Raw genomic sequence first — 26415 nt, 5'->3', positions numbered from 1 at the left:
TAAGGAAAAAATAACAAATATTCCCACCACAGCTAGTGTCTTTAATTGGCTTAGTGCAAAATTATGCCAAAAGACAACCATCAAAGGTAAAAATAAGAAAAATAAAAATGGCAAAATAAGAGAAAAAGACTTGCCCCTGTTCCAGTTTAAAACTTTCTTACATCTTTTTTTAAACTTTTTCCAACATAATTCTTAAATATTTAAATCAAAATCTCTTTTTTTAGTTTTTATAATCTCAAATGAAGATTTAATTCACCACAAAGAGTCTTATCTTTGCAACAGAGGAAATCTCCCTTCCTCTATAAATTAATTACTTTCCAAACTGACTTAAGTTCCCATCACAAGGCACTCTGGTGGGCTGCAGCTTGGAGAACGTTAGCTTTGCAATTTTGTTGCTTGATTGGGGATTTTAGCTTGCATAAATTCGTGTGGGAATATTTGATGTAAACAGGGCTTTGCCTGTGTTTCTGCCAGTCTGGTCAAAGGATGTGGTGCTTAATGTTACTGGGGAATGTTACATGTGGACTGGTGTAAGACTAGTAATGCATTTTTTTCAAAAAGATGATGGGCCAGAGCCACAAACAGCACTGGAGGAACATACTGTCCAGAGCTGACCATGGCAATCTGAGAATGAGCCCCTGCTAGAACAGGCCCTAGACTTTGTCCAGCATTGGCTGCTGTATCTGTTGTAGCCCTTTGTGGAGCAAGAATTGCTAATAGCAGTCAGTCATGCCCTTGTCATCTCATGTTTTGATTACTGTAATGGGCTGTAAATGGGCTTGCCCTTGAAAACTATCTAGAAGCTGCAACTACTTCCAAATGCAGCAGGTGCTGGTATCAGCTCTAAAGGTGATGGCTTTAGCTAGATATCTTTGATACCTCTTATTCCAAATCAAATCTCCCAGCCCAAGGCAGCCTGCAGAGAACATTGTGGAGAGGCTGCAATAGTATCTTATTTACTAAACGGCAGACGTACAACTTACATCTCAGCAGGAATCCAACATTAGTTAGACCAGCAATTCAAAAGACTGCATCCATCACTTAGTAGCATCACCTTGTCCTCAGTGCAAGTAGAGAATGGCTGTTTCAATTATCCAAAGTCTTTTTTTTAATAAAGATTTTATTAATTTTCTCTTACATACATATATTAATTTTTCAACCAACGGGCTGTCTGGGTTTAAAAACGCTAATACATAGTCAGTTCCTAATCCTTCATTCTTTCCTCTAACCATTGATAAAATAAACCCCAAGTTTGGTAATATTCTGTTTCTTCTTTATCTTTCAGTCCCATAGTTAATCTGTCCATCTCTGCACATTCCAATATTTTTCTGATTAATTCTTCCTCCGGTGGTAATCTTTCATTTTTCCAATATTGCGCAAAAAATAGTCTTGTTGCTGTTGTGACGTGTAAAATCAAATATAAGCTTTGTTTATTAATCTTTTCTGGCATTATACTTAATAAGAAAAGTTCAGGTTTAAAATCAACCTGTTCTCCCAACATTTTTTCTAACCATGCACGTACCTTTTTCCTCTCAAAGTCTTAGTAACACATTGGAAATAATGGCTTTAGGCCGGATGTAAAAATGCATTCTTTCATTTTCCAGATGGAAAGAAACATGGTGGGGAGAAAGCAGAAGGTACGTATGCTTTTACAGCCAAGCATTTATTTTGATGTGCAATTCCATATTACTCCTTTAACTAATTGGGACCTTATGGTTTAATCTGGTGCTCTCTTCTTGTGGCGTGCTCTTCCAACAGAAAGAAAATATGCATTCTCCTTGCAGTTTAAGAAAGCTTTTAAAACGCTGCTATTTCAAACAGGATTTGGGGCAGCTGTTAAGTATCTGAAATGATGGAGCACCTGAAGAACATATATTATTCGTCTTTCTTACCATTTTAGATTGGATCTAATTTTGTTTTCCTCTTTCACTTTCTTGTTTTTCCCCTCCCTTCAGGCTTATCTCATGTGATTAAATTCAGATAATCCAAACACTTACAACAACCCAACCATTTTGCATTCTGTGCTCATGTAGGAATATTTTGAATCAAGGATAGAAAGCCCACAGAGATGCTTTTTCACGGGGCAACTGGACTTTCTTGTTTCTCCTTTGAAGACTTTTTGCTTCTCATCCAATAAGCTGCTGCTTGGTTGAGAAGCGAAGCGCCTTCAAAGGAAAAACAAAGTCCAGTTGCCTCATGAAAAGGCATCTTTGGGACCTGGATGGCTGAGAATCTCCATAGATAGAAAGCCCTCTTGAAACGAGTCCTCATTTCAGCTCCAACATCAGGTCAGATCCATTCTTTGCCTGTAAATACTTAAACTGGATGTAAGCAAGCATTTTGTCTTCTCACAGGCTCCAAAAAAGATGAAAAGAAGCACCATGAACCAGGTGTGTAAGCATTTGCAGCTCACCTTCTATCTTACGCAGAATACTATGAATACTAGTTTAGTTGTGATGGGGGGCACAGTGGCAGAGTGGCTAAACAGGCTGAGCTTGTCAGCTGGGAAGTTAACAGCCTGGGTTCAAGACGGGGTGAGCTCTCCTAGCAGGCGAACGTGAGTAGATAAATAGGTAGCACTATAGGTGGGAAAGCAACAGGGATCTGTGCGCTTCGGCATATAGTCCTGCTGGCCACATGACCATGGAAAGGGTCTGAGGACAACGCTGGCTCCCCAGGCTAAGAAACGGAGATGAGCTGCCCCCTCAGAGATGGAAAGTCTGGACAGGGAAACACCTTGACCTTCACCTGTGATGGACCTTCTTTTCAATGGGGAGCCCTCTTTTTATAGAACAGGGGTGAACAATAAATTTGAGAAACTGGCACTGTTGTGGCAGGCTGAATCAGTAAGGCTGTGAAGGTGAGTAGGCACACACACACACACGCACATACACACACACATGTAAATTGGAAAGTGGCAGTTGCCTTCAAAGTTAAAGCAATGCAGTTCTATTGCACGCACGGCGTACTTATTTGTATTTGATTCCTAATTTCCAATTGACCTCAGGTGGGTAGGCCAGGGACAGTCAAAGGGCTGCATGGGGTCCAAAGGCTGGGTCTGTAATAGAATGTTCTTCTCCCAGAAATAAGAAATGCCTCCATCTGCAATTTAATGTTCACAGACATGGCTATTCCCAAACACGTATCCATTTGAGGAAGCTGCAACAACTGGGTTGCTAACTTCACAACTGTGACAAGAATGGCAGTAAAATGGGGCAAAATTCCCTTAACGAGAGTCTCGCTTAGGAACAGAAATTTTGGACTCAACTGTAGTCGTACGTCAAGGACTACCTGCATATTTATATTTTCTTTTGTCGTTTCTCCTAATGTTTCTAAGCGCACTGGCTTATTTTGGCTCCCTTTCTGTATTTTGTATAATTCTGTTTATTCTGAAAGGGATAAATTGCACGAAGAGTACTGAGTGGAATTTCGCTGGAAAGCAATCCTCCTCTAAAATCTCTGCAAGATGAAAATAATCCAAACCTGGATGGGATTCATCCCTTGGCAGTCACGCATCAGCTTCTATGCCAGTGATGGCGAACCTTTTAGAGCAGTGGTTCTCAACCTTTCTAATGCCGCGACCCCATAATACAGTTCCCCATGTTGTGGTGACCCCCAACCAATTATACATCACCGGGTGCCAGGGGTGTGGCCAAAGAAAAGGGGGAAAAATGGCAGACAGCCTTGTTTGGCGACCCCCATGAAATGGTCATTCGACCCCAAATGGGGTCCCGACCCACAAGTTGAGAACCACTGTTTTAGAGACTGAGTGCCCAAACTGCAACCCAAAACCCACTTATGCATTGTCAAGTGCCGGGTGGGTGTGGCCCATTGGCTGGGCGTGGCCCATTGGCTGGGCGTGGCCCATTGGCTGGGCGTAGCTGCAGTGGTAACGGCAGACTGGGTGGGACTAAAAAGTTCAATTAATCAATTTCAACTTTGGAAGATTTTTTTTCCCGTGAGAACTTGAAATTGACTGATTGATTGAAACTTTTTTTTTTTTTTTTGCATATGGCGGCGGAGGCCTAAAGTGAAAAGGTTTTATAAAACCCAGCTGAAGGTCTAGGACTGGGGTGACGGCGCGCATGCCCATAGAGAGGGCTCTGCATGTCACCTGTGGCACCCGTGCCATAGGTTCGCCACCACTGTTCTATGCCAGTTGCCCTTTCTTGGGGACCAATAGTCTGCACAGTCTTTTTAAGATATTAATAATGAAGGCTTTAAACTTAACGTAAAAAAAAAATTCTCTCATTTCCATAGGCGCAAAGAAACATGCTGAAGCAAAGAAACATCGACCACCAAGTATGTAAGCTCTGGCAGAGCACCTAATATTATCTGCAGAAGGCTGTTATTAATAGCCACTGAGAGTTACCTCAAGCCACGATATGGGCGACATATACATTTATTAAGTAATAAATAAAATGGTTTTATTGGTAGAGCATACAGTGTAAGAGCACTGAGTGTCGGAAGGGAGCTGCTGGGAAGCAGTTCTCGGTGAATGGGATAAACATTAGGGATCTTTTAGAGCAGTGGTTCTCAACCTTGACAATTTTAAGGCATGTGGACTTCAACTCCCAGAATTCCACAGCCAGCATTGCTGGCTGTGGAATTCTGGGAGTTGAAGTCCACATGCCTTAAAATTGTCAAGGTTGAGAAACACTGTTTTAGAGAAAGATGAGAATTCCTGTAGGAAAGCAACATAAGAAATAACAATCACATCAATGTTCAGCTCTACATCATGACAATATCAAAAGGGTTTCTTTGCCCCTCCCCCTCCAACTCTAGAGAAAGTCCATCTTTGGTCTTTAATGAGTTTGCAAGGTGTGGTGTGAAAAACGTTGGTCCTCCTGGATTTGGAGTTTCTGCTCTTTCCACCCCAGAATAGGTGGGATCTACAGATGTGCCAGATGCATCTGTTCCAGGACCAGGAGACCACTCAGGTTGTCACTGGTGCCTTGTTTACCTTGCAACTGGACTACTAAAGTCCTTACAACTTACAACTTGGACGTCCAACCTGACCTGGATGACTGAGATTCTCCATAAACATCCATTATGGATTGTCCTTCCAGTCAACTCTCTCCTCTTTTCTTTGCTCTGACGTATGTCTCTTCTCCCTGTAAGCCAGGGAGAGTTGTTCCCAAGCGAGCAGCCTTGAACCCTAAATTAAACAAAGCATTCTCTCCTGCTTTAGTTCCAGTTCCTGATGAAGAGAAAGTGAAACACAAAGACAAAGACAAAGAAAAACCCCGAAAAGGTACGTAAAAATTTATAATAGCTGCCCATTTTAGCCAGAAGGCTATTACTTCAACTGTTTCGGATCCCATGGTTTAAGCCGGAATACTGATTTGTTTATTTATATTCTGCCTTTATTATTTTTACAAACAATCCAAGGCAGCTTCTGGTCTGAGGTCTTCACCACTAGAGCAGACTGGCTCTTTTAATAACCCATATTAAGAGTTTACATCCTGGCAATCATGGTGGGGCAAAACAGCATTGTTTCTCTGTCCTTATCGCTTCTCCCAGCAGCCACCTGTTTAAGGCCCTGTTTAAGGTGACCCTGGGGAAACACAAGTCACAGGACTATCTGCCAGGCTGCTGTGAGAAATATTCCTGATATCTGGCAGATAAAGTTGCTTAGATCAGCTCAGAATGTCTGGACAGGTTCTGATGAGGTACCTGTGATATGGCCTTGTACTTACCTTGGACACGTTTGCTGATCATACCCAGTTCTGCATCTGAAGCCTGGGACAAGGGACATTCTTAAAGTCCTGATACAGGACTGGAGGCTGGGGGGGAAACAGGCTCAAACCCAGTCCTAACCAGGCTATCCACAGTTGGTCCAGGGTGGGCAGTCTTGAAATTGGAATACTAAATTAAACCCAATGTTCTCGGTTGTTTTCTAGCTCATGATGCTTCAGAAACACCAAAATCAGAAAAACCACCAAAAAGTATGTACATTTTTGTAACCAGACAGCTCTTTGGGCAGAGTGCTACTAATATTACGTTAACATTTGGGGGGATAGTAATAATAATAATAATAATAATAATAATAATAATAATAATAATAATAATAATCCCCCAGTGAGGCACTACCTTGACGTGGTTGTGGGGCTTGTGTACTCTGAGGAAGATGAGAGCTATGCCAGAGGTTCAACCATACTGGACAGGTCTCATCAGAGGAGTCAGACAAAGAGTGTCTCTCCCATAAAAAATATGGTGAGACGCAAATTTCAGAATGCCATACCGGCTCGGACGTCGCCCGGGTTAACAAGGTCCGCACTAGATATTGGAGTTCCTGGATATCTGGTGAAAAATGGGTTACAGGACTCAGGACTGTTGGCTGAGCAACCAGGGCCAGCAGCTGCAGAACTACTGGAAGAAAAGGTGTTTACCCGTCGCAGATACACAGTGATGGAAAACAAAGAAATAATGATCTGTTACTACAGATCAAGTCCAACAAGAAGAGGATATCTAAAACGAATGCACCAGTTCTGGAAAGAACAACATCCAGAATCAGAAATAACAGAACAGAGACTAGCAGATCAACGCCGATTTATAACACGAAATAAAGTATTTACAGAAACAGAATTGGACGAACTGCAAAGGTTTACCCAGGGCAAAGAAATCAAAGCCTTACAAGAAGTAATTCAGAATGTAGAGGCAAACCAGGGGGAGTTGGCAGTGAAAGAATCCAGTAGAGATATACAACTGTTCTCATTTGGAAACCAGGCACCTCTTCCTCAGGAAGAACAAAACCCTCTAACTAAAGAAATAAAAGAATTGAAACAAAGAATAACTGAGCATCTAGAACAGCACAAAAACAACAGAATAAGGCTACCTGCATTGAAGCTTGTTCCAAAGAAACAGCTAGCACAAGCATTAAAAGATGCAAATACTGCAATAGCAAGTATAAGCACCAATTCACTGCAAGAAACAAACCAACTAATGTACAGCACAGCTGCAGTTATAACAGAATACCTGGGATGTAAAATCAACAAAAAAGAAAAACAAACAAACAGTGCACCACAAAAATGGAAGGTTAGACTAGAAAATAAGATCAGCAAGTTAAGATCACATGCAAGCAAGCTAGAACAGATGAAAGAAAAGAAGCTGAAGAACAAGAAGACCAAAGAATACCTAATCAAGAAATACCACTTAGAAACAAGGAAGATCAAGGAAGCACTGGAAATAATAAAGCAACAAATAACAGCTATAGCCAGGAAAATCAGTAGATATGAAGCTCGAATTGCAAACTATAGGCAGAACCTCCAATTTCAATCCAATCAGAAACGTTTCTACCAATCCATCAATGGAGAAACTGCAAGGAATCAGTCAGTACCTGACAAGGAAGAAACAGTGCAGTTCTGGAAGCAGATATGGGATAACCCAAAGAAATACAACAAGGATGCAGCTTGGTTAAAAGAGGTGGATGCAAATAAAACAGAAGTTGAAATGAAAGAACTAGTAATAACAACAAAAATGGTAGAAAAAAGAGCAAAGAAAATCAAAAATTGGTCAGCACCAGGTGAAGATGAACTGCATGGGTTTTGGTTGAAACATCTAACTGTTATACACCCACTCATTGCCAAGCAGTTCAACAATATATTACAAGGAGGAGAAATTGAAAAGTGGCTAACAACTGGGAAAACCTACCTAATAATGAAAAATCCAGCAAAAGGGGCAACACCAGGTAACTACAGGCCAATTACCTGCTTACCAACAACTTTCAAATTACTAACTGGTGTGGTAGCTGATGCAGTACAACAGCATCTAGTTGAAAACAATCTCTTTCCACCTGAGCAGAAAGGAAACCGCCCCAATAGCAGAGGAACAAAAGATCAACTCCTAATAGACAAAATGATCTTGGAAAACTGCAAGAGAAGGAAGACCAACCTGAATGTGGCATGGATTGACTACAAAAAGGCATTTGACTCTCTGCCACATGATTGGATAATCAAGTGCCTAGAAATAACAGGAGTCAGTAGAAACATCAGAAAATTTGTGCAAAGATCGATGGCACAATGGAAGACACAGTTGCAGATCAATGGTGAGAAGCTGGGAGAGGTTAATATCAAGAGAGGAATATTTCAAGGAGATTCATTATCACCATTACTATTTGTTATTGCACTGTTTCCTCTGTCAACAATACTGAATAACTCAGGACATGGCTATCAAACATCAAAAACATCTGCCAGACTATCCCACCTCCTTTACATGGATGATCTGAAGCTGTATGGAAAAACATCATCTGAAATAGAATCGCTGCTCAACACTGTCCGTATATATAGCCAAGATATTGTAATGGAGTTTGGCTTGGACAAATGTGCCACACTTACTATCAAACAAGGAAAAATAGTGAAAACTGAAGGAATCAAGATGCCCCACGAAAATAACATTAAGAGTCTGGATGAGGAAGAGTACTACAAATACTTGGGTATCCTTCAAGCTGACAACATCAAGCACACTGAAGTCAAGAAAAAGATTAGAGGTGAATACATCAAGAGAGTGAAGAAGATCTTAAAATCCAAACTCAATGGAGGAAATACCATAAAGGCAATCAACACCTGGGCAATCCCAGTCATTAGGTACACAGCTGGAATAGTGGACTGGACTCAAGCAGAACTAAAAGCAATGGATAGGCAGACCAGAAAAATAATGACAATGAATCACGCCCTTCATCCACGCAGTGACATTGATAGACTTTATCTACCAAGGCAAATAGGTGGGCGTGGAATGCTACAAGTACATCAGATGGTTGAAGAAGAAAAAATGGCTTTGGAAGAATATCTGAAGAACAATGATGAAGATGCACTGAAATTAGTATATCAGGAAGGCTTACTAACTACTGGAGAGACCAAACTGGCCTACAAGAAAGACCAAATGAAGAACAAAATAGAGGCATGGGAAGACAAAGCACTACATGGCCAATACATTAAAAAAATAGCTGGGAAAGCAGATAATAATAAAACCTGGCAATGGCTAAGAGCAGGAAAATTGAAGAAAGAAACCGAGGGACTAATTCTGGCTGCACAAGACCAAGCCTTAAGGACAAATGCATACAAAGTCAAAATTGAGAAGACAGCAACAGACAGTAAGTGCCGCCTATGCAAAGAAGCTGAAGAAACAGTGGACCACTTGGTAAGCTGTTGCAAGAAGATTGCACAGACTGATTACAAGCAGCGACATGACAAAGTAGCAACAATGGTGCATTGGAAGATCTGCAAAAAATATCATTTGCCTGTAAGCAAAAACTGGTGGGATCATAAAATAGAGAAAGTCATAGAAAATGATAAAATTAAACTGCTCTGGGACTTCAGAATTCAAACAGACAAGCACCTGCAACATAACACCCCAGACTTAACAATTGTCGATAAGAAAGACAAAAAAGTCTGGATAGTGGACGTGGCAGTGCCTGGAGACAGCAGAATAGAGAGAAAGAACTGGAGAAGATAACAAAATACAAAGACCTACAAATAGAAATAGAAAGACTGTGGCAAAAGCAAGCAAGGGTAGTACCAATAGTCATAGGCTCCTTGGGTGCAATCCCAAAACAACTGGAGCACCACTTGAACACCATTGGCATTGACAAATTTGCTATTAGTCAATTGCAAAAGGCGGCCTTATTAGGAACTGCTTCCATCCTGCGACGATACCTATAATACCATCAAACATCTACTTCTGCCTATCCCAGGTCCTGGGTAAGGACTCGATAGGTAGACAAAATGCCAAATCCAGTCTGAACATCTGGCTGACTGTGCGATGATTGATAATAATAATAATAATAATAATATGGTGAGACGTAAATTTCAGAATGCCATACCGGCTCGGACGTCGCCCGGGTTAACAAGGTCCGCACTAGATATTGGAGTTCCTGGATATCTGGTGAAAAATGGGTTACAGGACTCAGGACTGTTGGCTGAGCAACCAGGGCCAGCAGCTGCAGAACTACTGGAAGAAAAGGTGTTTACCCGTCGCAGATACACAGTGATGGAAAACAAAGAAATAATGATCTGTTACTACAGATCAAGTCCAACAAGACGAGGATATCTAAAACGAATGCACCAATTCTGGAAAGAACAACATCCAGAATCAGAAATAACAGAACAGAGACTAGCAGATCAACGCCGATTTATAACACGAAATAAAGTATTTACAGAAACAGAATTGGACGAACTGCAAAGGTTTACCCAGGGCAAAGAAATCAAAGCCTTACAAGAAGTAATTCAGAATGTAGAGGCAAACCAGGGGGAGTTGGCAGTGAAGGAATCCAGCAGAGATATACAACTGTTCTCATTTGGAAACCAGGCACCTCTTCCTCAGGAAGAACAAAACCCTCTAACTAAAGAAATAAAAGAATTGAAACAAAGAATAACTGAGCATCTAGAACAGCACAAAAACAACAGAATAAGGCTACCTGCATTGAAGCTTGTTCCAAAGAAACAGCTAGCACAAGCATTAAAAGATGCAAATACTGCAATAGCAAGTATAAGCACCAATTCACTGCAAGAAACAAACCAACTAATGTACAGCACAGCTGCAGTTATAACAGAATACCTGGGATGTAAAATCAACAAAAAAAGAAAAACAAACAAACAGTGCACCACAAAAATGGAAGGTTAGACTAGAAAATAAGATCAGCAAGTTAAGATCACATGCAAGCAAGCTAGAACAGATGAAAGAAAAGAAGCTGAAGAACAAGAAGACCAAAGAATACCTAATCAAGAAATACCACTTAGAAACAAGGAAGATCAAGGAAGCACTGGAAATAATAAAGCAACAAATAACAGCTATAGCCAGGAAAATCAGTAGATATGAAGCTCGAATTGCAAACTATAGGCAGAACCTCCAATTTCAATCCAATCAGAAACGTTTCTACCAATCCATCAATGGAGAAACTGCAAGGAATCAGTCAGTACCTGACAAGGAAGAAACAGTGCAGTTCTGGAAGCAGATATGGGATAACCCAAAGAAATACAACAAGGATGCGGCTTGGTTAAAAGAGGTGGATGCAAATAAAACAGAAGTTGAAATGAAAGAACTAGTAATAACAACAAAAATGGTAGAAAAAAGAGCAAAGAAAATCAAAAATTGGTCAGCACCAGGTGAAGATGAACTGCATGGGTTTTGGTTGAAACATCTAACTGTTATACACCCACTCATTGCCAAACAGTTCAACAATATACTACAAGGAGGAGAAATTGAAAAGTGGCTAACAACTGGGAAAACCTACCTAATAATGAAAAATCCAGCAAAAGGGGCAACACCAGGTAACTACAGGCCAATTACCTGCTTACCAACAACTTTCAAATTACTAACTGGTATGGTAGCTGATGCAGTACAACAGCATCTAGTTGAAAACAATCTCTTTCCACCTGAGCAGAAAGGAAACCGCCCCAATAGCAGAGGAACAAAAGATCAACTCCTAATAGACAAAATGATCTTGGAAAACTGCAAGAGAAGGAAGACCAACCTGAATGTGGCATGGATTGACTACAAAAAGGCATTTGACTCTCTGCCACATGATTGGATAATCAAGTGCCTAGAAATAACAGGAGTAAGTAGAAACATCAGAAAATTTGTGCAAAATCGATGGCACAATGGAAGACACAGTTGCAGATCAATGGTGAGAGGCTGGGAGAGGTTAATATCAAGAGAGGAATATTTCAAGGAGATTCATTATCACCATTACTATTTGTTATTGCACTGTTTCCTCTGTCAACAATACTGAATAACTCAGGACATGGTTATCAAACATCAAAAACATCTGCCAGACTATCCCACCTCCTTTACATGGATGATCTGAAGCTGTATGGAAAAACATCATCTGAAATAGAATCGCTGCTCAACACTGTCCGTATATATAGCCAAGATATTGTAATGGAGTTTGGCTTGGACAAATGTGCCACACTTACTATCAAACAAGGAAAAATAATGAAAACTGAAGGAATCAAGATGCCCCACGAAAATAACATTAAGAGTCTGGATGAGGAAGATACTACAAATACTTGGGTATCCTTCAAGCTGACAACATCAAGCACACTGAAGTCAAGAAAAAGATTAGAGGTGAATACATCAAGAGAGTGAAGAAGATCTTAAAGTCCAAACTCAATGGAGCAAATACCATAAAGGCAATCAACACCTGGGCAATTCCAGTAATTAGGTACACAGCTGGAATAGTGGACTGGACTCAAGCAGAACTAAAAGCAATGGATAGGCAGACCAGAAAAATAATGACAATGAATCATGCCCTTCATCCACGCAGTGACATTGATAGACTTTATCTACCAAGGCAAATAGGTGGGCGTGGAATGCTACAAGTACATCAGATGGTTGAAGAAGAAAAAATGGCTTTGGAAGAATATCTGAAGAACAATGATGAAGATGCACTGAAATTAGTATATCAGGAAGGCTTACTAACTACTGGAGAGACCAAACTGGCCTACAAGAAAGACCAAATGAAGAACAGAATAGAGGCATGGGAAGACAAAGCACTACATGGCCAATACATTAAAAAAATAGCTGGGAAAGCAGATAATAATAAAACCTGGCAATGGCTAAGAGCAGGAAAATTGAAGAAAGAGACCGAGGGATTAATTCTGGCTGCACAAGACCAAGCTTTAAGGACAAATGCATACAAAGTCAAAATTGAGAAGACAGCAACAGACAGTAAGTGCCGCCTATGCAAAGAAGCTGAAGAAACAGTGGACCACCTGGTAAGCTGTTGCCAGAAGATTGCACAGACTGACTACAAGCAGCGGCATGACAAAGTAGCAACAATGGTGCATTGGAAGATCTGCAAAAAATATCATTTGCCTGTAAGCAAAAACTGGTGGGATCATAAAATAAAGAAAGTCATAGAAAATGATAAAATTAAACTGCTCTGGGACTTCAGAATTCAAACAGACAAGCACCTGCAACATAACACCCCGGACTTAACAATTGTCGATAAAAAAGACAAAAAAGTCTGGATAGTGGACGTGGCAATGCCTGGAGACAGCAGAATAGACGAGAAAGAACTGGAGAAGATAACAAAATACAAAGACCTACAAATAGAAATAGAAAGACTGTGGCAAAAGCAAGCAAGGGTAGTACCAATAGTAATAGGCTCCTTAGGTGCAATTCCAAAACAACTGGAGCACCACTTGAACACCATTGGCATTGACAAATTCGCTATTAGTCAATTACAAAAGGCGGCCTTATTAGGAACTGCTTCCATCCTGCGACGATACCTGTAATACCATCAAACATCTACTTCTGCCTATCCCAGGTCCTGGGTAAGGACTCGATAGGTAGACAAAATGCCAAATCCAGTCTGAACATCTGGCTGACTGTGCGATGATTGATAATAATAATAATAATAGAAATAGAAAGACTGTGGCAAAAGCAAACAAGGGTAGTACCAACAGTCATAGGCTCCTTGGGTGCAATCCTAAAACAACTGGAGCACCACTTGAACTCCATCGGCATTGACAAATTCGCTATTAGTCAATTGCAAAAGGCGGCCTTATTAGGAACTACTTCCATCCTGCGACGATATCTGTAATACCATCAAACATCCACATCTGCCTATCCCAGGTCCTGGGTAAGGACTCGATAGGTAGACAAAATGCCAAATCCAGTCTGAACATCTGGCTGACTGTGCGATGATCGATAATAATAATAATAATAATAGTAAAGTTGGAAAGGACCTTGGAGGTCATCTAGTCCAGTGGTTCTCAACCTTCTTAATGCTGCGACCCCCAACCGGTCGTAAGTCGAGGACTACTCAACTGGTACAGCACCGTTTGCAGAATGGGACTTTTGGCAGGCTCAGCAGGGCAGAGACAGCCTGGGCAATTCCTATTGGCTTTGGACAGCCAATAGAATTAGACTCTGTTCAAGAGAGTCTATTCTATTGGCTTTCAAAAGCCAATAGAATAAAAGGGAGGAGCACAGCTAAGGAAAAGGGGGGAAAAATGGCGGACTGCATTGTTAGGCAACCCCCGTGAAATGATCATTCGACCCCAAATGGGTTCCCCACAGGTGGAGAACCACTGTTTTAAAAACTCACAAATTCCCAAAATGATTGGGGAACTTAATTAGTGAATGCCCACAGATGTCAAGTTAGTGACATGATTGTTCCATGAAGCTGGCTTCATCGTTGATTTGGCTTGTCCGTAGCTTCACAAAAGGTGATCACACAACCCCAGGACCTGGGCCACTGTCATAAACACGAGCATCTGAATGTTGATTCATGCCCCCATTTGGATGCTTCATGTGCAAAATGGTCATAACTCACTTTTTTCCAATGCCATCATAATTTTGAGCAGTTACTGAAGGTGTCAACCCTGCTAACATCAGATGTTCTTGCTTCGACAACAGATGAAAATGCAGCCATGTTCTCCATTCCCCTTTTCTTGCTTTTAGAATTAGCTGGTGCTGGGAGGGGGGGGATTGGGATGAGCCGAGGTGGCGCAGCAGTTAGGGTGCAGTACTGCAGGCCACTTTAGCTGACTGTGTTCAGCAGGTCAGCGGTTCAAATCTCACCGGCTCAAGGTTGACTCAGCCTTCCATCCTTCCGGGTAGGTAAAATGAGGACCCAGATTGTTGGGGGCAATGTAAATATATATATACATTGCTTACTGGTGTACACCGCTTAGAGAGTGCTTGCACTTAAAGCGGTATATAAGTCTCATAAATAAATAAATAAATAAATAAATGAGAGTTCAATTAGTCCTAATAATAATATCTCTGCCCTGGGAACCCAAGGACAAATTGAATCCAGAGCTGATAACGTTTTGGTGGGCTGGAGGGCTGGGGAGAAAACCCACTGCTTCAAGCTAATTGGGGAATGTGCTTTATGACTGTTTGTTGGGGGTGGGAATTGTACTTTGTAACTTTCTATCCAGGGGAGGGGAATTTAGTTTTGGGGTATGTAGTGCCGATACTTTGTTTCCCGAATAAAAGATTCTTTAAGGAAAGCAATGCCTCGTTTCATCTGTGGGAACCATGTCAAAAGGAACTGTTGTAAGTCAAGGACTACTGTATTTAATTAGGAACAAATGACCTGCATCTCTTGATAGCATATGAAACATGATAGCCGTAAATTGGATGTAAAAATATACTGTGTTGTTTTCTAGGTCACAAAGCATCAAAACATGCTCCTCCTCCTCCTCCACCACCACCACCACCACCACCACCCAGTAAGTGAATTTTACAATCCTTTCTTATATGAAATTGCTGTCGTGGTTCCGAAAGGAAGCAGCTTTTCAACGAATTTTGAGGCTTATTCTTCTAAAAGAATCTTTTATTATTCTGCATAGCTTTGGCACTAACAAATTTAAGCCAAAAACTGAATCTTCCCTCCCACAAACACCCGTAACAAAGCATAACTCACCCCTCCATTTTACAGTCATCAATCACATTCTCCAATTAATGTGAAGTGGGAAGTGCCCCTCCCAGTTGCAGCTGAGCTGACCATGGCCACACTGTGCTCAGACATTGTTATGATTAACTAGCATATTTTCCCATCCACTAGACGCAGTGTTTCTCAACCTTGACAATTTTAAGGCATGTGGACTTCAACTCCCAGAATTCCACAGCCAGCAATGCTGGCTGTGGAATTCTGGGAGTTGAAGTCCACATGCCTTAAAATTGTCAAGGTTGAGAAACACTGCACTAGACTATTACTATCTGCTTTAACTCTAGAAGTGCTATACAAGAACATCCGATGTTGGCAAGCAAGAACATCCGATGTTAGCAGTCTTGACAATGGCTTGAACTGATAAAAACTTGTAATTAGATGTATTTGCCCCTCTGAGCGTCTTCCTAGCCCTGGTGCAGATTCACCCTCCCCACAACCTTCCGGATGGTTGTGGGGACTTGTGCCAAGCAGTGGCAGGGAGTGAGAGAGGAGAGGTGCAAGGGAAGGGAGGACCAGGACCCACTCCAGGTAGAGAAGGAACGGAGACCCTCTGCTCCTACTGGCATGCTACCGGAGGAAGCAGAGGGGGAGGAGGGTCTCCGCAGAGGAGGACTCCCAACACGGCCCACCAAAACCTTTGAGGCCCTCAATAGCAGGGGGGAGCTGAGGGAAGCCATTTCCGGCGGAAGGAGCAAACACTGAGGGTGTTCCACTACAAAGGAGAGACAGAGAAAGGCTCTCTCCTAAGGGAAGAAGCCCCCTTGCCAATTTGGCTACAGTTAATTGTCTTTCTGGGGGGGGGCTTCAGGCATGCCTAAGAACGTTTGTTGCCCAAGGCCAGCCATCGGTCTGCCGAGGATGAGCAGAGGTGGTCCCAGCGGTGGTGCTACGTTAAGCTGGCTGCTTTGGGCTCTTGGGCAGAGCGATAGCACACAGGATGGGCTAGTGGTGAAGGGGTGGGGTAGTATTAGAGCAGTGGTTCTCAGCCTGGGGGTCGGGACCCCATTTGGGGTCTAACGACCATTTCACGGGGGTCGCCAAACAACGCAATCCGCCATTTTTCCCCCCTTTTCCTTAGCTGTGCTCCTCCCTTTTATTCTATTGGCTTTTGAAAGCCAATAGAATAGACTCCCTTGAATAGAGTCTAATTCTATTGGCTTTCAAAAGCCAATAGGAATTGTCCAGGCTGTCTCTGCCCTGCTGAGCCCGCCAAAAGTCCCATGGGCCTGGGGACCCCGGATGGGACGACTGTGTTGTTGCTGTAATGGAGGTTGGGGAAGTTGTGGTTACGGGCTTTATTATACGATGAATTTTAAATTTTGTAAGCTGCCTGGAGCCATCTATGCGTGAACTGGGCAGCTGTATAAATTTGTTTAATAAATTAATAAAATATCCCTTCCTTGGATGCTGATGGGAAGGCACCGTAACTGACTTGTAGTAACCTGGAAGTGGCTGCATGTTACATTCCCTTTATCAAATAAGTGGAATGTTACATTCCCTTTGTCAAATAAGTGGAACTGAGTGGCTGCGTGTTACATTCCCTTTATCAAATAAGGGAATGAACTGAAGAAAGAGAAAGGAACAGAAAGGAAAAATGAGAAAAAAGGTGGGAAGGGCTGGAGGGAAAGAGAAGTCTTCATGTCAAGAAAATAAGAGAGACAAACCTGCATTGTGCTTTGGTCTGGAGCAGTTGAAAAAGGCTTCGTTTTGTAGATAAAGTTCACAGAGAGAATCCAGATGCCTCGTCAACAGCGAAGTCCTTGGCGGTAATACTGAATATAATTTTCTTCCCGTGTTTCTTTTCTCCAAAACCAGGTGTCAAAACTGTGATAATACAATTCCTCATAGGACATGACTGCGCCACGATATGTCTTATCATTCTCTTCTTCCTCATCATCGCCACTGTGTGGATGGTCATTTTGTGTAAGTTTCTGATTATACTCTGCGGGTTTCACACAGGGATCATGTCTACTCAGAACAAAAGCAGGCAGCGTTTGGCAATTTGGAAAGAATGGCTGGGATGTCTTTATGGCACGGAGCTCTTTATGCCCTGTGGGCAATGTAAAATAACAGCAAAAGAGAATCTCGGCCAAAATTGGTACCAGTGATGTTCCCACCATCTCTCTGGAATTCCCCAGGTACCAAAAGCTGACGGTGTAGCAGGGGAACCTCTGTCCCCTCTTTTAATCACATGGATGGAGGGCTAGATCTGGCCAGGGCAAAAGCAGACAGGTTGAAATCTGTCTGGTCCATCAAAACGGGTGTCAACCACTTCTCATGCGCCAAAGGGTTAGGCTCTGAGTCCATTTCACCATCCAAGGGGCCGAAATTGGCACAAGAATGAAGAGTGCTTTGGGCTGCCAGTGGAAGCGTGGCCTCGAAAGACTTCTCCGTGGTGAGCAGAGATGATGATGGAGGCAAAGACCGAAGAACCAGTGAGTAGGCTGGTTCCTTGGAGCCTCTCTGGAGTAGGAGAGGATGGGAGATTGCCCTTATGGAGGGAAAAGCATTGTTACCTCCAAGAATTTATTCAAAATATTAGATGAAACGGCAGGAGCTGGAAAAATGTACTCCCCTGCTTCATTTTTCCTGGATGGAAATGGAGCTGGATGGATCCTAAGCAAGGAGAGAAGCAACCTAGAACTAAGGAGAAACTTCCTGACAGTGAGGACAATTAACCAGTGGAACAACCTGCCTCCAGAAGTGGTGAATGCTCCAACACTGGAGGCTTTCCAGAAGAGACTGGACAGCCCTTTGTCCGAATGGTATTGGCTCTCCTGCTCAAGCAGGGGGGTCAGACTAGAAGACCTCCCAGATCCATTCCAGCTCTGCTATTCTATTATCCCTTTGTTCCATGCCACAAACCAGGATCATTGTTTCCAGAACATGGTTTGACCAAAGTTTCTCTAGTTGTGTGTAGTTTCTTTTGCTGCCCAATGTGGACAGTAAGTTTTTAGAAACTGTCAAACGAAGGTTTGATGTTTAGGGCAAACTGAAATTGCTAGCCTTTCCATACTGAGCCACTTTCTCACAAAATAATCCCCGTAGCACCCAGTGCGTTATCAGGACAAACAGATGGAAGGATCTCCTCTTGCTTTCCTGGCTTTATGCTTCCATGAAGAAATTTATCGCATGAGAAGCACTGCGGATTTTCTGATGTCCAATTAAGCAGTGAAAACAAAATCTCTGTAATCAAAACTGATCTTGATCAGACGGTGACAGGTGCCATAATCACAATGGAAGGATTTTTTTAAAAGATCGCTAATAAATTTCCAGATATTGTAAGAGGGCCATGATGGTAGGGGTAGGCAACCTTGGCTCTTTTATGACTCGTGGACTGAAACTCCCAGAATTCCTGAGCCAGCCACACTGAGGGGAAAGGGAGAGGTTTCCAAGCTGAGCTATGCTGGCTCAGGAATTCTGGGAGTTGAAGTCCAGGAGTCATAAAACAGCCAAGGTTGCCTACCCCTGGCCTAGGCCTAGGCCGCTTTATGACTCGTGGACTTCAACTCCCAGAATTCCTGAGCCAGCATGGGGGAACTATGGCCCCTTCATGAGTTGTGGACTTTTAACTCCCAGAATTCCTGAGCCAGCATGGCTCAGCATGGAAACCTCTCCCTTTCCCCTCAGCTTAGCTGGCTCAGGAATTCTGGGAGTTGAAGTCCACAAGTCATAAAAGAGCCAAGATTGCCTACCCCTGGCCTAGGCCTAAGCCGCTTTACGACTGGTGGACTTCAACTCCCGGAATTCCTGAGCCAGCATGAGGGTTTTTAGCCCCTTCATGACTCGTGGACTTCAACTCCCAGAATTCCTGAGCCAGCATGGCTCAGCATGGAAACCTCTCCCTTTCCCCTCAGCATGGCTGGCTCAGGAATTCTGGGAGTTGAAGTCCACCAGTCTTGAAGGGGCCATAGTTCCTCCATGCTGGCTCAGGAATTCTGGGAGCTGGTCCACGAGTCATAAAAGAGCTGAGGTTGCCTACCCCTGGTCTATGGAGTTTCCCAGTCATCCAGGTCATGATTGTCCCTGGATGAGAAGCAAAATGTTTTCAAGGAAAAACAAAGACAGTCCAGTTGCCTCTTGAAAAAGCACCTTTAGGACAATAATGGTGGAGACTCTACATTGGAAAAAAAAAAAAAACTAGTGCAACTTTGGTATAAAACAGTAATTTAACAACAACAGGGTTTGACATTAAAAAGTGTTCCCTTCCCTCAAAAATCGTTTTCAGGGTAACCAGAAGGAGATTGAAGAACTAAAAGGCCATATATTTGTTCCCAGTTCAAGGACACCCAAATGAATCACTCAAGCCCCTTGAGTACAAATTAAGAGGAACTGATATTTATCTTGGGTGTGCGTGTGTGTCGCAGGATTGTCTCACCACTAAAATCCACGATTAATAAACTTCTCTTTCAGTGTGGCAAGTGAGGGAAAAATATGAGCCTCTTCGAAAGGCAATAAGGAACATTAGGAAATACATGGTTTCACACAACCCTGACCTTAAGATACTTACTGGTAAGTAATGTTACAGTCTAAATATACAGTCCTGTTCCTGAGGCCACCTGGCATCCATCTTCCTTCCTTCCTTCCTTCCTTCCTTCCTTCCTTTCTTTCTTTCTTTCTTTCTTTCTTTCTTTTTTTCTTTTCTTTCTTTCCTTCCTTCCTTCTTTTTTTCTTTCTTTTTCTTTCTTTCTTTCCTTCCTTCCTGCCTTCTTTCTTTATTTCCTTTCTTCCTTCTCTTTCTTTCTTTCTTTTTCTTTCCTGCCTTCTTTCTTTCTTTCTTTCTTTCTTTCTTTCTTTCTTTCTTTCTTTTTCTTTCCTTCCTTCCTGCCTTCTTTCCATTTCCTTCCTTCCTTCTTTCTCTTTATTTCCTTCTCTTTCTTTCTCTTTCCTGCCTTTTCTTTCTTTCCTTCTTTCCTTCCTGCCTTTTCCTTCCTTCCTTCCTTCCTTCCTTCCTTCCTTCCTTCCTTCCTTCCTTCCTTCCTTCCTTCTTTCTTTCTTTCTTTCTTTCTTTCTTTCTTTCTTTCTTTCTTTCTTTCTTTGATTTATCAAGGCTGCAATTATGGGAATTGTAGTCCTGTAGCAATCCCTTGGAAGAAAGGGAAGAAGGAAGCCAGCCTCTGGAAGCCTAATAGCAAATAGGTTTTGCATGCATGGAAATTCCCACCTTCAGGAGTTAGCAGCCCCATGGACAAATATTTGCATATTTATAAGTAGGGTTTCTAAAAAGATGAAGAGTTTACTACTCAAAAGATAATGGTTAATTGAACTAAAGTAAGTGATGGGTGTGTAATGTTGATGGCAGAAACATGTCAATCAAATAGTTGGAATTTATAGGATGTTTCATACAATAACACTGTTTATTTTTCTATGCCACCATGTTTGTATAGTTTGCAGTTTTGCAATTGCGATACAAGTTTCACCTTCCTTCCTTCCTTCCTTCCTTCCTTCCTTCCTTCCTTCCTTCCTTCCTTCCTTCCTTCCTTCCTTCCTCTATCTCAGTGGTTCTCAACCTTTTAATGCCGCGACCCCCAACTTACTTTAGTTCAATTAACCATTATCTTTTGAGTAGTAAACTCTTCATCAGTGCTGGCATGTGCATGCCGAGGATGTTAACCAAGTTTGGATAATGAAATGTCCGCAAGAAAACCACCCAGCTCAGAGAGCACCAAGATCCCTCTCATTTCAACCCTCAGCTGCAAATACTCTCCTTTAACTGAAGGCCTTTTCCTAGCTGTATAATCCGATATAGGTCTTTAGATGCCTGTTTTTGTGGTGGTGTGGTGCTTGAAGATGGGCTCTTTGGATAGATGCAGGAAGCTGTTCAGATCTAAGTAAATTTTCTCGCCTCGCTTGTTTCAGATGCTGATACAATCCTGGAAGCTGAAAAGCTTGCAACACAACTGTTGCCATGGGCTACAAAGCTCAATGAAATTGAAGCTGAGATTAGTATGTTTCTCACAGGTTTTGACAGATAAGTACAGTATGTGAAGGGAAGGAGAGCCTGCCCTAAAACTGGGAGGTGTTGGAGGTGGGGTGGTCTCTGGGGTGTCTGTGGAAGACCCATTCAAAGGCAGCATCCACCAGTCTCACGGCAGTGGTGTCTACGAGAGGGTCTCCTGCCTGAGCAGGGAGTTGGACTAGAAGACCTCCAAGGTCCCTTCCAACTCCCTGATGATGTAGATATGTGAGGCGGGGAGGTTTCCAATTGTGGCTCTATGATCCAAATCTTGTGGAGACCTCAACCCCACCTGCACCTGTAAAGGGGGAGGGGATTTGGGCAAACAAAACCTGCAGGTAGTCCTCGTTTAGCAACCCAAATTGGGAGCAGCAACCCCACCACCAAACACAGCCGTCACTGAGCAGAAAAATCACAGGACCGGGATGGGCTTACAACTTCCTGTGGTCATTCAGGAAACTTCTCGGGACCACGGTTCAGGGTTTTACTTCTGCTTTTTTTATTAATCCTGCTTGTGGCAAGCCCATTGCAACTCATGCGACGGACGAATGCCAAGATGATTGTAGGTACGAGGATTGGTTAGAAAGCCAGCTTTTATGATGTTGTGGCTTGAACAATGACCAAAATGAGGCAGTCAGTAAGCAAGGACTACTTTGTCCATTTTCCGGCTTAGTATGGCTAATCTCTCAAGAATTTCCATGGGTCTGTTCCAAATCACCACCTCCATTTTCCACAATGGGAAAAATTCTAAAACTGACGGTTTAGAGCAGGGATAGGCAACCTCGGCTCTTTTATGACTCGTGGACTTCAACTCCCAGAATTCCTGAGCCAGCCACGCTGAGGGGAAAGGGAGAAGTTTCCAAGCTGAGCCGTGCTGGATCAGGAATTCTGGGAGTTGAAGTCCACGAGTCATAAAGCAGCCTAGACCTAGGCCAGAGGTTGGCAACCTTGGCTCTTTTATGACTCATGGACTTCAACTCCCAGAATTCCTGAGCCAGCCATGCTGAGGGGAAAAGGAGAGTGTCCAAGCTGACTTATGAATTCTGGGAGTTGAAGTCCACGAGTCATAAAAGAGCCGAGGTTGCATACCCCTGGTTCAGAGCATGCCTCTGAGGATGTGATTCTTGATCTTCTCTGTCTAACTTTAATGGTCAAACAACCTTCTCCTAGGAGAATGCATCATGCAAACGATGAAATATATCTAAAATTAAGAGTTAAGGAAGAAAAATTTAGGATGTCCTGAACATATCCTCTATTGATTAATGAACAGGCACAGGAAGAAGGCAACAGAGTAACTTCTCCAATGGATGAGTAAATACGCTCGTAGACAGAGATTGCCTTTGTTTGTTTATTATTCTGAAATGTATCTTCTATCCAAGGACTCTATAGAGATTGCCATTACCCCTTCAGGATAAGCAGCAATATGCAAAGCAACAATAAAAAAACAAATCAAGGAAATTAACAATATACTGTAGTTTTTAAATAGAAATAAAAAACATGTAGCTCAATCTAGGATATACCGTGATCCTAACCATTCATTAAGCTAATTGTGCTTTTTCCCCCCTTCTCTCTCCATGTCATAATCCTGATTTGGCTCAAAGCGAAAATTGAGTATAAATTGAATCATGGCTGGATGGCATATGATGGACACATTTATTCATTCACTGACCACACATTTTCCCAGAATGATTTCGTAAATTATTGTAAAGATCAAAATGCTGAACTTATTTTAGAAATAACTGCGGAAGAGGAGGTAAGTAAAATATGGTTCGCAAAATTGATAGTTGCTAAATGAAAATTACATGATCGCAATTGTGCTTACAATCTTACTCCAGTTTTCCTTTGCTTTATGGTGCCAAAAGGATACAGGTTACTAGATCTGAAATAATATTTTTGCTACTTGCTGTTTACTTTGGATGAAAGAATGGGTTTCGCTGAAAACTAGAAGACTATTGGAGTTAGAAGGTCATGATCTGAGGTTTGGGTGGCATGGATACCTATGATACAATAAAGCTACGCTGAATGTAGATTTTAAAAAGCATTATCTTAGGCGAGATATTCTTACAGTATAGAATAAATACAAATTTAAGTTCTGCCTGAAAAATACCATTATGGCTTTCAGCACAAAAAGCATTTTATAGACGAGAAAGGAAAAAGAAACATAAGTGGCTAGTATAGGATAAGTAAACATAAATCTAATACGTGATGTACTAGAATTTTCACAAGGAGTGTCATGGTTCCTACAGATGAGACCAGTAGAAACAGAACTTTAAGGCAAAAGGTTTCCTTAAAGAATATATTTATTTGGCTACATAGTATCGGCATGATCAAAAGTGAAACCAAGACTGAAGTTCCCTCTCAAAGGTTACAAAGTTGAACTTCCCACCCCAGGAATATGTCATAATCACATTCCCCAACAAACTACTTTGGCAAGCTTTCTAACAAGCGTTTCAGCGCCAAAACGTAGGTGGCAATGACCTTGATTCCCACAGAACAATTTATTGTTTTGACTAAGCTAAAAGATACACGTCCCCCCCCCTCCCAAAAATGGCTTCAGCCAAGTTTGTTTACAGTGTTGACGAGGAGATTGTAAAATAAAATCTAGGAAAGACAGAAGGATATGCTGGTCAATGATTTTTTTATGTACGATGATTAGAAAGATTTAGAGTGGATAAAATATGTCATTATTTTTATGTACTTACATTCAATAATTAAATCGGGTAAAGAATTTAAATGATTAATAATATCATCTAATTTATTGTGTTGAATATATGTTAAAACTGAGTTTGAAATAGAATTTATGTACTAAAGATGAACACATTATTGCTAAAACACATAATCTTTTGCTGAAATATGAGGCGAAAGAAGAAGGTGAAAGGATGTATGTTGGAATATTCATGAACAGGAAGAGTCATGTGGTAACTCAGTCAGCCAATGTGAGGAAAGTGCTACTGAGTCTGTGCAAAAGAGTATTGAGTTAGGAGCTGGATTTCCAGTCTCATGTTTGTATCTGGTCTGTCTCTGTAAGAAGTCTTCAATTAAGCTATGTTGCTGTAAAGAAGAATGGTATTGTAAATATTTTTATATAAATATAAAGTTATTTGAATCAGCTAAATGCAGTCAACTGTAAGAGCTTCTGATTTATTTTTCACCAATTAGAGAAATTAAAATTCTCTAACAATGTATGATAAAATGGGCTACATTTTTGGTTACAGTGTACAAATGGAACCAAGAGAAAATACCCGATTGAAAGGACTGAAATGAACATTATGCTCTAACCTTAAACCGTATGTTTATTTTTTATAAGATGATGCATCATTGATATTTGTCACCAAAGAAATGGTCTAGAACAGTGGCTGGCTGGGGAGTTGAAGTCCACTTGTCTTAAAGTTGCGAAGGCTGAGAAACACCGTGGGAAAATGGTTCACATCTTTACTAGCAATGTGAACAACATGAAGGGATATTTTATAATATTTGGTGGATTTTTTTTCCCCACCCAAAACTGAATGTCTATGGAGATTCTCAGTTATCCGGGTCATGGCTGTCCCAAAGATGCTTTTTGAAAACTCAACTGGACTTTCTTCGTTTCTTCTTGAAGATGTTTCGCTTCCCATCCAAGAAGCTTCTTCAGTTCAGGAACCTCTTCAGGAACTGAAGAAGCATCTTGAACGAGAAGCGAAGCTTAGTCAAGGAAGAACAGAGAGACTACAGTTGCCTTTTGAAAAAGCACCTATGGGAAACACACAAAACTGACTTTATCAGGAAATCTAACTTTAAAAATTGGGAGAATTGGTGGTTGATATGGAAAAAATTGGGTGGAAACAGGGATATTGTTTTTGGACCAACTGACAGATAATGAAGAATATTTTTTAGACTTGTTGAGAGATAAAGATTGTCGATATAACCGAACGATATACAGACTTTTTACAACATTTGCTAACAGCATTATCTGAAGCAGCAGCTTTTCAGCTTCTGAGACACCAGAAATACGAGAACAGTTTGTTAAATTGTTGAAAATTAAAACATCTATTAGCTTCTATGGATATTCGTTATTTACATCCGTTGCTACGTAGCTGTCCATCTTGTCACCAACGGCGGGTGGCTTACAATCAGAAGTTAAAAGAGCACCAGAGCCATATTAAAACTATAAAAACTAAACACATTAAAAGCAGAAACCTGTAAAATGTCTGGAGTGCAGTCACTTCATTTCATCTCAGCACCTGAAGGCAGAACAAATCTCACCGGCTCAAGGTTGACTCAGCCTTCCATCCTTCCGAGGTAGGTAAAATGAGGACCCAGATTGTTGGGGCAACGTAATATATATATATTATGTATGTATGTATGTATGTATGTAATATATATATTACATTGCTTACTGGTGTACACCGCTTAGAGAGTGCTTGCACTTAAAGCAGTATATAAGTCTCATAAATAAAATAAATAAATAAATAAGAAGCAAAGAATGGAACCTAATCAGGGAGAGAAGCAACCTGGAACCAAGGGGGATTCTCCTGACAGTGAGAACGATCAATCAGTGGAACGGAAGTTGTGGGTGCTCCATCACTGGAGGTTTTTAAGAAGAGACTAGACAGCTATTATTTACATGAAAGCTGGGACATGACCACTGAAGTAAAGACAAGGACAGAGAAAGCTCGAACAGCATTCTTCAAAATGAAAAAGGTCTTCTGCAGTCACGACCGAAGCCTAAGACTGAAAACCAGGCTTGTCAGATGCTATATTTTTTCTGTCCTGCTCTTTGGAGGTCTCTGACAGAAGGCCACCTGAAGAGACGAGAAGCATTTGAAATGTGGATTTACAGGTGGCTGTTACGTATAAGCTGACAAGATCAGAAATGAGGGGGTGATAAGCCGCTTGGGAAAGCCCAGGGAAATCATCAAAACAATTAAAAAAACGAAAGTTAGAATATTTCAGACCTGTGATGCGACACCCAGAAAAACACGCATGCTCCATTCAATCCTCCAGGGAAAGACGGAAGGCAAACGAGGTCCAGGCAGAAGAAGAACATCGTGGCTTCAAAATCGAAGGGACCGGCTTG

At 41.7% G+C, this 26415-nt stretch overlaps 1 protein-coding gene across 3 annotated transcripts in view; it reads left to right on the top strand.

The window, feature by feature from the left end:
• The window catches only part of LOC120307602, a 36994-nt gene that overhangs the window by 5544 nt on the left and 5035 nt on the right, over positions 1-26415 (top strand). For 2 of the 3 annotated variants that reach the window (XM_039342494.1, XM_039342495.1), the window contains exons 3-12: positions 1605-1637; positions 2355-2390; positions 4261-4302; positions 5192-5254; positions 5904-5948; positions 15120-15182; positions 17219-17326; positions 19817-19915; positions 21263-21349; positions 22961-23112. In XM_039342494.1, the coding sequence (XP_039198428.1) occupies positions 1605-1637; positions 2355-2390; positions 4261-4302; positions 5192-5254; positions 5904-5948; positions 15120-15182; positions 17219-17326; positions 19817-19915; positions 21263-21349; positions 22961-23112 (728 nt within the window). Of the gene's footprint in view, positions 1-1604; positions 1638-2354; positions 2391-4260; positions 4303-5191; positions 5255-5903; positions 5949-15119; positions 15183-17218; positions 17327-19816; positions 19916-21262; positions 21384-22960; positions 23113-26415 lie in introns of those variants that run through there. The other variant, XM_039342496.1, reaches the window with a different exon arrangement.

This window comes from Crotalus tigris, unplaced genomic scaffold, assembly GCF_016545835.1.
Source record: "Crotalus tigris isolate CLP2741 ecotype Arizona unplaced genomic scaffold, ASM1654583v1 scf7180000017793.814357, whole genome shotgun sequence".
Classification (NCBI taxonomy): domain Eukaryota; kingdom Metazoa; phylum Chordata; class Lepidosauria; order Squamata; family Viperidae; genus Crotalus; species Crotalus tigris.
Note: the sequence above shows the minus strand (reverse complement) of the source record. Positions and strands in the feature narration are given on the sequence as shown.